General features: G+C 39.8%; 1 protein-coding gene across 2 annotated transcripts in view; it reads right to left on the bottom strand.

Moving 5' to 3' along the window:
* The window catches only part of LOC124619629 (E3 ubiquitin-protein ligase rnf8-like), a 134,847-nt gene that overhangs the window by 32,386 nt on the left and 86,909 nt on the right, over nucleotides 1-15,552 (bottom strand). For both annotated transcript variants that reach the window (XM_047146139.1, XM_047146140.1), the window contains exons 8-10: nucleotides 12,345-12,577; nucleotides 6,754-6,958; nucleotides 4,803-5,004 (exon numbers count right to left, since the gene is read on the bottom strand). In XM_047146139.1, coding sequence (XP_047002095.1) covers nucleotides 4,803-5,004; nucleotides 6,754-6,958; nucleotides 12,345-12,577 — 640 coding nt within the window. The remainder of the gene's footprint in view (nucleotides 1-4,802; nucleotides 5,005-6,753; nucleotides 6,959-12,344; nucleotides 12,578-15,552) is intronic.

Below are 15,552 nucleotides of genomic sequence, written 5' to 3'. Positions count from 1 at the left end.
AATGTGAAATAATTTGGGTGAAGGTCACGGTTAAAGCAGGCCCAGACATGGTAATTGGATGTCTCTATAGGCCCCCTGGCTCAGCAGCTGTTGTGGCTGAGCACCTGAAGGATAATTTGGAAAATATTTCGAGTAGATTTCCCCACCATGTTATAGTTCTGGGTGGAGATTTTAATTTTCCGGTTGTAGACTGTGAGACTCAAACGTTCATAACGGGTGGCACGGACAAAGAATCCAGTGATATTTTTTTGAGTGCTTTATCTGAAAACAACCTTGAGCAGTTAAACAGAGAACCGACTCGTGGTCATAACATATTAGACCCTCTGGTGACAAACAGACCCGAACTATTTGAAATAGTTAACGCAGAACAGGGAATCAGCGATCATAAAGCGGTTACTGCATCGATGATTTCAGGCGTAAATAGAAATATTAAAAAAGGTAGGAAGATTTTTCTGTTTAGCAAAAGTGACAAAAGGCAGATTACAGAGTACCTGACGGCTCAACACAAAAGTTTTATCTCAAGTACAGATAGTGTTGAGGATCAGTGGACAAAGTTTAAAACCATCGTACAATATGCGTTAGATGAGTATGTGCCAAGCAAGGTCGTAAGAGATGGAAAAGAGCCACCGTGGTACAACAACCGAGTTAGGAAACTGCTGTGGAAGCAAAGGGAACTTCACAGCAAACCTAAACATAGCCAAAGCCTTGCAGACAAACAAAAATTACGCAAAGCGAAATGTAGTGTGAGGAGGGCTAAGCGAGAGGCGTTCAATGAATTCGAAAGTAAAGTTCTATGTACTGACTTGGCAGAAAATCCTAAGAAATTTTGGTCTTATGTCAAGCGGTAGGTGGCTCAAAACAAAATGTCCAGACACTCTGTGACCAAAATGGTACTGAAACAGAGGATGACAGACTAAACGCCGAAATACTAAATGTCTTTTTGCAAAGCTGTTTCACAGAGGAAGACTGCACTGTAGTTCCTTCTCTAGATTGTCGCACAGATGACAAAATGGTAGATATCGAAATAGACGACAGAGGGATAGGGAAACAACTAAAATCGCTCAAAAGAGGAAAGGCTGCTGGACCTGATGGGATACCAGTTCAATTTTACACAGAGTACGCGAAGGAACTTGGCCCTCTTGTTGCAGCGGTGTACCGTAGGTCTCTAGAAGAGCGTAGCGTTCCAAGCGATTGGAAAAGGGCACATGTCATCCCCGTTTTCAAGAAGGGACGTCGAACAGATGTGCAGAACTATAGACCTATATCTCTAACGTCGATCAGTTGTAGAATTTTGGAACACGTATTATGTGTAGAGACTAGAAATCTACTCTGTAGGAATCAGCATGGGTTTCGAAAAAGACGGTTGTGTGAAACCCAGCTCGGGCTATTCGTCCACGAGACTCAGAGGGCCATAGACACGGGTTCACAGGTAGATGTCGTGTTTCTTGACTTCCGCAAGGCATTCGATACAGTTCCCCACAATCGTTTAATGAACAAAGTAAGAGCATATGGACTATCAGACCAATTGTGTGATTGGATTGAAGAGTTCCTAGATAACAGAATGCAGCATGTCATTCTCAATGGAGAGAAGTCTTCCGAAGTAAGAGTGATTTCAGGTGTGTCGCAGAGGAGTGTCATAGGACCGTTGCTATTCACAATATACATAAGTGACCTTGTGGATGACATCGGAAGTTCACTGAGGCTTTTTGCAGATGATGCTGTGGTGTCGAGAGGTTGTAACAATGGAAAATTGTACTGAAATGCAGGAGGATCTGCAGCGAATAGACACATGGTGCAGGGAATGGCAACTGAATCTCAATGTAGACAAGTGTAATGTGCTGCGAATACATAGACAGTTCCCTTATCATTTAACTACAAAATAGCAGGTCAGCAACTGGAAGCAGTTAATTCCATAAATTATCTGGGAGTACGCATTAGGAGCGATTTAAAGTGGAATGATCATACAAAGTTGATCGTCGGTAAAGCAGATGCCAGACTGAGATTCATTCGAAGAATCCTAAGAAAATGCAATCCGAAAACAAAGGAAGTCGGTTACAGTACGCTTGTTCACCCACTGCTTTAATACTGCTCAACAGTGTGGGATCCATACCAGATAGGATTGATAGAAGAGATAGAGAAGAACGGAGAGCAGTGCGCTTCGTTACAAGATCATTTAATAATCGCGAAAGCGTTACGGAGATGATAGATAAACTCCAGTGGAAGACTCTGCGGGAGAGACGCTCAGTAGCTCGGTACGGGCTTTTGTTAAAGTTTTGAGAACATACCTTCACCGAAGAGTCAAGCAGTATATTGCTCGCTCCTACGTATATCTCGCGAAGAGACCATGAGGATAAAATCAGGAGAGATTAGAGCCCAAACAGAAGCATACCGACAATCCTTTCCATGAACAATACGAGACTGGAATAGAAGGGAGAACCAATAGAGGTACTCAGGGTACCCTCCGCTACACACCGTCAGGTGGCTTGCGGAGTATGGATGTAGATGTAGATGTAGAGTTCCCAATGACCCACAGCTCATCAGGTATAGACAGCAAGCATATGCAAACTGTACTGCTTATATGGAAGAATGTGAAAGAAACACGAATTAGAAGAAATGCAAAAAGAGGAAGAAAGCCAAATGTGATACAATATTGCAGAGCCTGTGTTATTCTGATTCTGATGCAAAGTTCCTTTGGACAGGACATGCATGCATTCCATTCTACAGCTGATGGTTGTCATTATTCGCAATTGTGAAAGCATTTAATGCAAAACCAAAGGCATCCTGAAGAGAAGATTTGAAATGTGAAAAACAGTAAAAAATCAAATGACTATGAGATAGCTGCTCTGAAAGAAAAGAAATAACACTCAACTGTCTATGGAGGCACAAGAAGCAGCTCTCTCTCAAGCCTCATCTGAACTGAAGAAAGCACTAAAAAAACTAAAATAAAATAAATTATTTAAAGATAGCAAAAGTGGTCTAGGATATGACTGAGGGTGTGGAAATCATGCAAGCGGAAGAAAGGGAGGTGGAAACCATTGACAAAAATCTCGAGGAAAGAAAATCTAATAGGATTACTACTTTGTTTGTTGCTAATATTCTTAATAAACAATAATCTAAAAAATATTTTGTTTATCTCTTTCCAGTACTGAAATGTACAATGTTATTACCTGTAAAAATGTGATGAATGTTTTGTTTTTGAATTACGATTACCAATCTCGAATTACCAATGTAATTGCATATATTAATAAAGCTGTATGAAGGAAGAAAACAACTGTACTCCATATGGGACCACAAAAGAAATTTATCATGGTCTTAAGAGCCCTTTTTGGTAGAGTATTATCAAAAATAATAACAATTAGTTTGTGACACCTTCTTATTGAAATGTAAGGGGCAGTAAAATTAAAAAAGTGACAGATGGAAAAAAGTAGGGCCATGTATTGCAGTTACATTCTTCTGCATAAAAGTTAGTTGATCTCTCTTGAGATACTGCTGAGACTACACAACCACCAATGTAGTCCAATTTAACTCTGTTTAGTGGGATTGGTTCACCACAGTGCTACACTCTCCAACTGGTTGCTCTCCCCTTGGGTGCAACCCTGCCTAAGGAATGGTCCCCGTGCATGGAGGTCGTTACCCAGAGTCCTCGTATTATCAACAAGGTAAATATGAACTGCTCAGCATTTTTGGGAAACATTGTGTTCCCTGCACAGTCATGAGGCTACTACTATATGGATACCTGATGACCCCCAACACAGACTGGTTACCATGCTGGGTGTTTGGCAACCTTCCCGAAACAACCCTCACAACTAAAAAATTTCGAAAACAAAGTGGGAGGTCAAATGTGGTAATGTGAGGCATCCGTAAATAATATTAAAATGGTGTATTTAAAAAAAAAAAAAGAAAGAAAGAAAAAAAAAAATGAGTAACCTAAAGCAAGAACTGGAAATTGTCGAATACGACATCTGTTGAAGGTTAAGTTGAAAAGAAAGAAACAGCAAAAAGAACAGCTAGACAGGAAAAAAGAAATGTCACAATGGCTCAGGACCCCATGCCCACCATTTACATATTGACAAAAAGAGTTGCAAGCTCCAATGGGGGCCTTAGATTATGCTCTAGGGTTCTCCAACAAATTGATGTCAGTGAAATTATTTTGTATATCTGTGTATAAGATCTGAATATAATAGAGGGAAACATTCCACGTGGGAAAAATATATCTAAAAACAAAGATGCTGTAACTTACCAAACGAAAGCGTTGGTATGTTGATAGAGACAATAAAAAACACACACACACAAATTTCAAGCTTTCGCAACCCAAGGTTGCTTCATCAGGAAAGAGGGAAGGAGAGGGAAAGACGAAAGGATGTGGGTTTTAAGGGAAAGGGTAAGGAGTCATTCCAATCCCGGGAGTGGAAAGACTTACCTTAGGGGGAAAAAAAGGACAGGTATACACTTGCACACACAAGATCTTTTATCTTTTTATGACACATTGAAATTCAACACCCGTTAGCATCAACCTTTAACGACATCAAATTAATATGCGAATATTTTGTATGAACATATACGTCTATCCCTTAGACTGACTAGAAGGCTTATAAAATGCACACTCATCACCAGCCACACCTCTATAACACTAGGGTCCAAAAAGTAAATGAATGTCAAGGAAAACTGCGTCTACCCATGGGAAGAATATAAATTTAATATATAAATTTGTTCACTTAGTGTTTGTATAAATGAATTCACTTAGTATCTGTTAAAAAATCTAAACAACAGTAATTAAAGTTAAGCTGAAGATGAATACTTACAAATGTACAGTAACTATTTCAGCTGGGGGTGATAGTGATTCGACAACAGCAGGTAATGGCTGGCGTCGCCTTGGTCTTGGAATGCTTTCAGCTGTAGTGCGTCGAGTAGACCGTACACGCCGCCTTTCTCCACTTCCATTTCCAATTCCATTTCTGCTTCCACTTGCACCATCATTTCTATTTTTATTCTTGTCACACAAAGCTAAAATTGAAGTAAATGAGTTCATTCTCACAGCTAGGGAACGTGAGTTTAAACATTTTCTCCTTCTGTAGATTCTTCAATAACATTTTCATGCCACTTCTTTTAATAGACAGATATTGAAAAAACAGAGTTTTACTGAATGTTGGTGGTTGGTAGAAAAACGTTTTGTGTAACCACAACAAATTTATATTTCATTTATATGAAAAGCAAGTGCTTCCACTCCACATCAATCTCTTTTCGTGCGGAAGGTCGGAAATACAGGAACTGGCACAAATATGGAAAACACCATGACAAATGAATGCTTGAACATAAACACAGATGCCAGCCAAGCCTGCGGGTCGTGCTGATGTATTTGACCACAAACAGCACATGTATAGCGTCCTCAATATGATGGAAGTATCAGCCGTGGTCAGAACAGTGTTCTGTGAAATTGTGAGTGCTTATGTCAAAGCTAAGCTACTTCAAACATGGGCTAATTATTGGTGCTTGTTCAGCAGGTGCTTTCATAACCGAAGCAACCAAAGTGTTTGGTGTCTTAACAGGAACCACATCGAACATTTATACCGCATACAGGAAAAGGGAAAAAACATCAACCACAAACTCACAATGCGGACGAGAGAGAGAGAGAGAGAGAGAGAGAGAGTAGAATGATTGTGACAGATGACCACTGAAGAGGATTGTGATGAAAAATATAAGAACAACAGCTGCGAAAGTCACTGCGAAACTTCATGTTGTGCCAGTGAAACCTGTCAGCACCAAAACTATACAATGGTAACTCTAAAAAAGGAAATTTCAGGGTGAACCAGAATTCCCAAATCATTCTATAGTTAATGCCTGTAACAAGAAAACATAGTGCTGAAGCCATCATGTCTGGAAAGTGTAGCCAGATAGGGGAAGGGGTCACGCGAGTCAAAATCAGTGTCCTTTAACCCACTCTGAAATCCCTACAAGAGGTGTACTGAAGCAACGGTCAACTGTCAAATGACATTATGCACTTTGTGATTTTTAGTAACACATGGATAACAGCAACTAAGCAGCTAATGCCAGGGAGCTGGTGATGAATGGGAAAGGGGAGGTGTGACATGACAAACAGAACTATTCTCAACATTTACATTCTATAAATCAACGTTAGAAATGAAAAATCAGTCTAACAGCAAGAACTATGAAATGGCTTCCTTAGAACTTACCATAAAGGCAGAGGGAGGGAATGGACCTACCTCCCCACTTAGTAATTAACAAAAAATTATGGTTATTTCAGAAGCACTATATAAACACAAAGCAATATTATAATCTCAGAAGATTTGCTTAAATTAATGTATACATGAAAACATTAAGAGTGAACAAACTGCACAACTTCTTGAAAAATATGGAAATTAACAGCTACATAAGTATTGTTCCTGATAACTTCTTGTCTTGGAAGTTAACGTACCTTTGCACAAGTAAAAGATGGTTGCTTGAGAGGTAACGTACCTTCAGTGCACAAGGAGAAAAATGGAAGGTATAAAATTTAAAGCAGACTCTCTGTTCAAATAACAAAAGTAAAAACTTTTACACTAAACTATGTCACTCTCAGTCCCTCTAAAACAATGAAGCCATACTTGCTCTTGTGGCCTGTGTGTTCACAGTTAAAAGTTTAAACATGAATTATGTTGAGAAACATGTCTATTGCAAAATATATCTTCACAGAACTAAGAGAAAGCCAAGACCACACAAAAAGTTGAACATATAATAATAATTCAAAGTATGTACCTTGTCTTTCATCTTTTAACTCCTGTCTCCTCTTCTTCATATCATCCGAAAGGTTTTCCACCATCTTGTTTATAAAATTATCAAGTGAAAGTGACCTGAACTCTGCAGAAATTGGCTTCCTGCAGACAGGGCAATCCTTTTTCTTTTTTTTCCACTCACTTATGCAAAACTTACAGAATGTGTGATTGCACGTTAAAGTTGTAGCCTAAGGAAAAAAAAATCCATATAAAGTATTACCAAATGGCAGACTCTCCTTACTGTATTTATTTAAAATTATCTCTCCACCCAAAGACATAAGTAAACTTTGTTTGATCACAGCAAGTAGTTATTTTAAACCTTTAATGACTCTGTTACAGTTTATTTCATTCATTTACTGGTTGTGTTCTGTAGGTTATATGAAGAACCTTCAGCAAAAGTGAAACGAGTCAAGGTGACTCAGCTATTACAAATAGCATTAATAACTAACTGCCATTTAATTGCCACATAATATTTATGCTTACTCAAACTAACAAAGTTTAATGTAACAAAATCAACAGCAAAATCAAAACAGTGGAGATTGAAAAATGTGCTGCTTTAAATGTATTTACTGGTTGATGTTTATCCCTTACTGCTAGATTAATGGTAATGAGCACAATGATACTCATCTTAGAATAAGATTTATCAGTGTGCAGTAAGAACAGAATCCGATTAACAATGACAGTTCCTACTTGACACACACCTCATAAAATTTTCAATTCCTGAATTAAAAAAAGTCAATTTGCAGAAGTGATTTTTTCATTTTGTACTTTAATTTATATAGGGATTCACAATTTCATCCTATATGTCAGATAGAAGCTGAAGCTGCTGGGAGAACTTCATTCCAGATTCCCTATTCTGAAGCTCTGGAAAAGGACACACTGTCAATATGGCAATCTTTTTTTTCTGCCTTTTACTGTGATTTATTTAATCATTTTATCTCAATACAATTATAATTAGCAATGAACACCATTAAGGAGTAAATGTGCTGGAAAGTTTGTAAGAACACCCCAGTCTTTGAAGAGGCCTCTCCGAGGTCTTTGGTTACAAACTTAACACACTGTTACTGCGCAGTTTAACCAGATAAATACTTCCTTTACTTTAGCCCAAATGATAATTCCAAAAGACAACAGAGAGCGAATGTATGCAAAATCAGCCAGGACCCTGGCATTTTGCTTTTAAGAAAACACAGCTACACTCATCTCAACATTTTTTAAACAAATCAAGCATTTCAATCTGACATGTTTATCTCTGTGTTGGCTCCATTTCTGCGCATAACCTCCAAAGAATTTTACACAGAATTTCTTTTAGCACCTGACCTACACCTATTTCTGATACCAGAAGGTCATTTTATTTATTTCAAAATGTATAGTAACACTTTTCACAAGATCAAGACTTGTTCTGTTTGTGTGAACCAGTTGTAGATCCATTTGGCTATTGCCTAGGCTGTGTGTAGTTTCTGAGATTGAGTATTAATATGCTTGTGTCATCAGTGAACACTACCTTTTTGAACAATCTGTAAAAATACTGGAAGCACATTAATGTAAGCTAGAAACAGGAGAAGATCTGACATTATCCTTGTAGGACTTGATTTTTTATGTTTGCCATTAAGAGTTTAGTATTATTCTTGTGGTGTAGTCAGTCAATGTGGTTCACTGCTTTCCATTCTCCACATAAAAAGGAGCCATTAATCTCACAATGTACTGGCATACCTCTCACAATGTACTGGCATACCAACTAGAATATCATGGCTAGTGAACTAAAAGGCTTGGCAAGGTCACATAATATATCAATAATTTAGCTACTGATGCTTTATCTATTATATCATTGTCGTTCTCTTTCTATAGACAATATTTTACCAAATCCTGTACTGTCAAGCAGTTACAAAGTTGTGTTTTTAAAAAGTGTGTATTCTATAGGAGGTCACTTTCTCACTTTTTTTCTTTCCTTTTTCTTTATTTTTTGGGAAAAAAAGAGGACTTGAAAGAATTAAATGAATCTGTAAGTGATTTGTTTGTATCCATTTTTATAGCTGAATGTCATTACCAGATATTTAAATCACTCAAGGAATAGATCATAAACCACTGACTGATAACAAAGATGGTTCAACAGCTGTCTGATCAATCCAAAAATAGAATTTTAATTACTTGGTTGCTTGATTAGTTGACTAGGGTGGGGTCAAAACAACAACGTCATTGGTCCCATGATAGAATGTGGCAGAGACTAAGGAAGGAACAACACAAACAGCAAAGTCCAGTCAACAGGAAGGGAAAACAGGCAAACAAAAAGGTAAAAGGAACATAAGGGCAGCAGAAAGAGGAAAGAACAGGAGGGAGTGGGGGGAAACAGGGTGAGCATGGGTGTCGGAGCATCAGCACCACCACTGTCCCATCCCGATCCCCACACCGTACCATGATCACGACACAATGGGGACAATACCAAGGGAAGAAGAAACAAGGCAAGACAAAACAAAACTGTACAAAAGACAAGATGAAAGAAAAGGGAAAAGGGAAGAGAACCTGGCTGCTGAGGGCACAAAGCCACGGCCTCCATAACCAATGCCAACACTGAGGGACTCAAATTCCAGAGAAATTAAACCTTAAAGGACAAACCACTTTGGCAAAGAAAAATGAGGAAGGATGTAACCATGCAAGGGTCGTCTGCTAACAACCTGGGCAAGGAAGGAAGGAGGGTATACTCAGAGCGTTGGGCCAACAGGTGGGGACAGTCCAGCAAAATATGGATCATCATGAGGGGAGTACCGCAACTCATCCATATACACAGACCAGAGGAGACCAATGGTCCGATGGAAGCCACAAGTAAATAATAATACGCAGATTGAAGAAAACTGCAACAAGATGACTGTATTTTGCAAGTGAGATATATTGGAAAAATCTGGGAATTTTTTTCCCTGTTCATGTATACAAGCCGATTTTCCCCTCTCAGTGGAGAGAGCATATTCTGGTTCCTGTCCTTACACCTTACAAGGATCCATTGTACCTTAATAGTTGCCACCCAATCAGTCTGACCAACATCCAGTGCAAGTTATGTGAACCAATGGTGGCTTGGTGGCTCAGTTGGGTCCTCAGATCTTGGGATCTTTTATCTTCTTACCAGTGTGGCTTTTGGGAGGGATGTCTCTGATTGATTCAAACTGCAGTTTCCAATCAAAGTATATAATCAATCACAGACTGTCCGTCCCGAAAGCCACACTGGTAAGAAGATAAGAGATCCCAAGATTTTAAGAGCCAATGGAGCCCATGAGCCATGGTCGGTTCAAGTAACTTGCAGGAGATACAGGTCAGACTGACTGGCTAGTAACTATTAAGGTACAATGGATCCTTGCCAGGCTGAAGGACAGGAATCAGAATACGCTCTGTCCATTGAGAGGGGAGAATTGGGGTGTACACATGAACAAGTAAAAAAAATTTCCAGATTTTTCCCAGATATTATGCTTAAAAAATACTGTTTTTCTGGGTGAAAACACACTTTTTCCGTGTTAAGTGACAGCAGCTTTCCCGAAGATTTTCCCTTGGAACTGTACAAGTTATCAATCCTTTCAATGGTCTATACTACAAATTGCCCTACCATATGGACTGGCTACAAGTGCTGGTGACCTAGGGAGGGGCGGAGGTGGCCTACGGTGGGAAAAGGAAGAGGCAAGGTATCCACACTGTAGTTGCTAGGGAGGGAGTTGTTCTTCCCCAAATGGCTCACAGTACAGAATAAAAAATTAGAAGTGGTGGTCAAACCCCCAAAGGGGGACCAAACATGTAGGATGAAAAGAAGAGGGCAGAGAGGAAGGAATGAGGACTGAGAGGGAGGGGCACTGGTAAGGAAATGCAGCCTGGGAAGGAAGAATCGGGCACAACAGCTCGGGGGGCCAGTGAACAACATGTGCAAACTCACGAAAGAACCATGAGCCCCCTGAAGGGAATTGTGATACATAGCAACAGAGACTATTACAGGCAAAATAAATGCCACATTTTAGTGACACAGTAGCCTGTTTTTAATTGCTAATTTTTTTAAATTATGTCAGTCGTGTGAATATTGTAGTAACTCTAAAGACATCTCAATTTAGATGTTTATTAACAAGTGCAATGATTGTTACATATGTGAGGAAACTGCTGGCCAGTGCCTTCAATGTGTTGTAGCTTGTACTCCACATGTAACTACGTCAATTTTATTAGCCTGTTTTTGTTTATTGTTTAATAATAATTCAGACAGTTTGTTTCATTCTCAGAGCATTTAAATTTTTGTGTACAGTAGTTGCGAGTTGTTTTCTGATGACAAATTAGAAAGTCTTACAATACTTGCTTTGAGTTAGTGTCTACCTGCTGTTACAGCTTATCCTCTGGACTAAGCATGTTTTTCTCACACAAGCACAAAATATTTATATTCCACTTGTTATTTATTCCTTGCCCTGATTATATTTTGTTATCATTTGTTTGTTGTTTGGGGAAGATGGATTCAAAATGTTGAGAAAACATCTTTAAGAGAGAGAGAGAGAGAGAGAGAGAGAGAGAGAGAGAGAGAGAGAGAAATTTTTCAACAACATGGTTTGCTTTGTAAATCTCTTCCCAGTGTTCATTGCAAAAACTTTCTCCAAACATCATGCCTCAATCACTAACAATATTAATTTGACCCTCAACTATTCTGATGTGAACCTGGCTGCATTTACTTTACACTGGCACAGCAGTTGGGTTGGGGCAAGAGGTTGTTCTGGTGAAGGGAGCGAGGAGAGGATGCCAGAGAGCAAGATACTATTTTAGACAAAATCACTAAAGATAGAGCACAAATTCAGATTAATGGAAGGGAAGGGAAGGGAAGGGAAGGAAATCGGCCACATCTTCTTCAAATCAATCATCCCAGTATTTGACTTGGACAATTTAGGGAAACCATTGGAAACTGAAATTTGGTTGGTTGAATGGGCAATATAACAACCTCCTCATTGGTAATGCAACATACTAATCACTGCTTCATCAAATCTTTTGTCCATGAAATAATTTAGTTCCATGTATAAACTGTTTCGTAAGGGTTGTGACAGTCAGAATACAAATTAAGCAACTAATTCTGCAATCAGGCCCTTAGGAACACGCACTGTTAACCATTTGCTATGTCATTAATTGCCTAAGGTGACACTGGATGGGGTATGGAGCAGGGTGTAGTAAGCACATTGCTCTCCCAAATATTGTCAGCTTTGCAAACCCTTGAGCCACTACTCATTCAAGCAAGTCCTCAACTGGCCTCATGATCCTGGGTACATCCCTTTTTCATCTTACCAAGGAGAAATCCTTAGCAGTACCGGGAACTGAAACCAGATCCTCAACATAGCACTCCGATATCCTATGGAGGCAGACAGTCAATATGAAAAAATTCTTTAAAACGTTTCTTAAAACTAAGAACTGATATTATGTAATCTTTGGCACGATTTGTGACAATTTCAATTCCATTACAAAATTCTGATCAGGGTTAACTATGAAACATACTGACTCATACAAGTTGGCAGTAATATATCAACCAGTACAGTAAAGTGATTAAAAAAAAAAAACGCCTGAACGAAAATTAATACTTACAGCCACAAACAACTCATTGCATATACTACATTGCAGTTCTGTTTCCATCAGTTCTCCAAAATTGTGCAAAATTTCTTCTCGTGCCTGGAGTGTATTAACAGAAGCTGACTGCACAGCTTCACTTAATTCCTTTTCTAACATTTCTCTTTTCTGATCAACAATGATTAAATTCTGTTTCACTTTCTCTAATTCCTCAGTTAGTTTCCCAACATCTTCTTTTGCTTCTGATTTCTCTGGAAAGATAAGCAGCAAATTGTCTTCAGCAAATCACATCAAACTTTTTAACATTTCTCACAAATTCAGCAAGGTACTTATTAAAATATTGCCACATTATTGTGTATTATCATTGATTATTGTCGATGTCCCTACACTTGCTACCAATCTTGGTTTCTTTCACTGTTATGTGTATTTCAGCATGCAATACATTTACGTGTGCAGCCCGTAACTTTGCAACATCCTTAATATATCCGCAACTAATATTATAACAAAATCTACATTTTCAAAGAATTCTTACTTTCACTGGCACACACAAACATGACCTAGGGATCAGATCACCTGCCAGAACAGCAGGAACAGGTTGAAGGGAGTGGGAACTGGTCAAAGGAGAGAGGGGCAGGACCAATTCCTCAAGGGGGCAGCCATGGTCACAGGGTGCGGGGAGGAGGGGGTTGTGGTGGTGGAAGGTGCAGGGTTGAGGGGGCGGAGGAGACAGGAATGGTCGACGGTGAGGTGGGACCTGCATAAGATGTGTTGTTATGCCCACATAAAAACTACGCACATTAATTACAGCCCTATTAGTAGACAATATGACTGCTTTTACAAGTGGATCAGATAGGAAATGACTGTGATAACTGTGCAACATGTGGCGGCAAAGTGTTTTGGCAAGTGGGTCCAGAGTGGAAATATTCATGGGGTACAAGATTGTAAGCAAGAGTTGCACATTAATGGACTATGAACATGTGTCGGATGAGTGGGCTGTGGAACAACACTACTGAATTTTCATGACACCATCTGATGCAATACTCTAAAACCTTTGGATAAGACTCAAACACCACTATATGATAGTAGTTGCACAAATCCATTAATGCTGGTTAAAAAACTGACAGAGCAGCACTCGTAGTTTTACACGCATAAACTCGCTAGCCCCCCCCCCCCCCCCCTGCCCCCCATAAACCGTGGACCTTGCCATTGGTGTGGAGGCTTGCACGCCTCAGTGACAGATAGCCATACTTAACGTGCAACCACAATGGAGGAGTGTCTGTTGAGAGGCCAGGCAAATGTGGGGTTCCTGAAGAGGGACAGCAGCCTTTTCAGTAGTTGCAGGGGCAACAGTCTGGATGATTGACTGATCTGGTCTTGTAACATTAACCAAAATGGCCTTGTCCTGGTACTGCAAACAGCTGAAAGCAAGGGGAAACTACAGCCACAATTTTTCCCACGGGTACGCAGATTTACTGTATGGTTAAATAATGATGGGTAACATATTCCAGAGGAAAAATAGTCCTCCATTCGGATCTCCAGGCAGAGACTAGTCAGGAGGACATTGTTATCAGAAGAAACAAAACTGGAATTCTACGGATCGGAGTGTGGAATGTCAGGTCCCTTAATCGGGCAGGTAGGTTAGAAAATTTGAAATGGGAAACGAATAGGTTAAAGTTAGATATAGTGGGAATTAGTGAAGTTCGGTGGAAGGATGAACAAGACAAGGGTAGCGGAGTACATTTGGAGTGCACATGGGAGTATTTTAGGTTAGAGAATTTCCTCCCTAGGCCCGACAAGACGCCTCCTGAGACGCGGCAAGGTAGGAGTAGGCAAAATGCGACAGGGAATAACAATATAAAAGTGCTAATAGTAAACTGCAGGAGCGTCTATAGAAAGGTCCAAGAACTGCTCTCATTAATAAACGGTCACAATGCCCATATAGTACTAGGGACAGAAAGTTGGCTGAAACCAGACGTAAACAGTAATGAAATCCTAAACTCAGATTGGAATGTATACCGCAGAGACAGGCTGGACAGTGAAGGGGGAGGCGTGTTTATAGCGATAAGAAGTGCAATAGTATCGAAGGAAATTGACGGGGACCCGAAATGTGAAATAATTTGGGTGAAGGTCACGGTTAAACCAGGCTCAGACATGGTAATTGGATGTCTCTATAGGCCCCCTGGCTCAGCAGCTGCTGTGGCTGAGCACCTGAAGGATAATTTGGAAAATATTTCGAGTGGATTTCCCCACCATGTTATAGTTCTGGGTGGAGATTTTAATTTGCTGGATATAGACTGGGAGACTCAAACGTTCGTAACGGGTGGCAAGGACAAAGAATCCAGTGAAATTTTTTTAAGTGCTTTATCTTGAGCAGTTAAACAGAGAACCGACTCGTGGTGATAACATATTAGACCTTCTGGTGACAAACAGACCCGAACTATTTGAAACAGTTAACGCAGAACAGGGAATCAGCGATCATAAAGTGGTTACTGCATCGATGATTTCAGGCGTAAATAGAAATATTAAAAAAGGTAGGAAGATTTTTCTGTTTAGCAAAAGTGACAAAAGGCAGATTACAGAGTACCTGACGGCTCAACACAAAAGTTTTGTCTCAAGTACAGATAGTGTTGAGGATCAGTGGACAAAGTTTAAAACCATCGTACAATATGCGTTAGATGAGTATGTGCCAAGCAAGGTCGTAAGAGATGGAAAAGAGCCACCGTGGTACAACAACCGAGTTAGGAAACTGCTGTAGAAGCAAAGGGAACTTCACAGCAAACCTAAACATAGCCAAAGCCTTGCAGACAAACAAAAATTACGCAAAGCGAAATGTAGTGTGAGGAGGGCTAAGCGAGAGGCGTTCAATGAATTCGAAAGTAAAGTTCTATGTACTGACTTGGCAGAAAATCCTAAGAAATTTTGGTCTTATGTCAAGCGGTAGGTGGCTCAAAACAAAATGTCCAGACACTCTGTGACCAAAATGGTACTGAAACAGAGGATGACAGACTAAACGCCGAAATACTAAATGTCTTTTTCCAAAGCTGTTTCACAGAGGAAGACCGCACTGTAGTTCCTTCTCTAGATTGTCGCACAGATGACAAAACGGTAGATATCGAAATAGACGACAGAGGGATAGAGAAACATTTAAAATTGCTCAAAAGAGGAAAGTCTGCTGGACCTGATGGGATACCATTTCGATTTTACACAGCGTACGCGAAGGAACTTG

This window comes from Schistocerca americana, chromosome 6 (assembly GCF_021461395.2).
Source record: "Schistocerca americana isolate TAMUIC-IGC-003095 chromosome 6, iqSchAmer2.1, whole genome shotgun sequence".
Taxonomy (NCBI): Eukaryota; Metazoa; Arthropoda; class Insecta; order Orthoptera; family Acrididae; genus Schistocerca; species Schistocerca americana.
The sequence above is the reverse complement of the archived record's forward strand: the minus strand, read 5'-3'. Positions and strand labels throughout refer to the sequence as shown.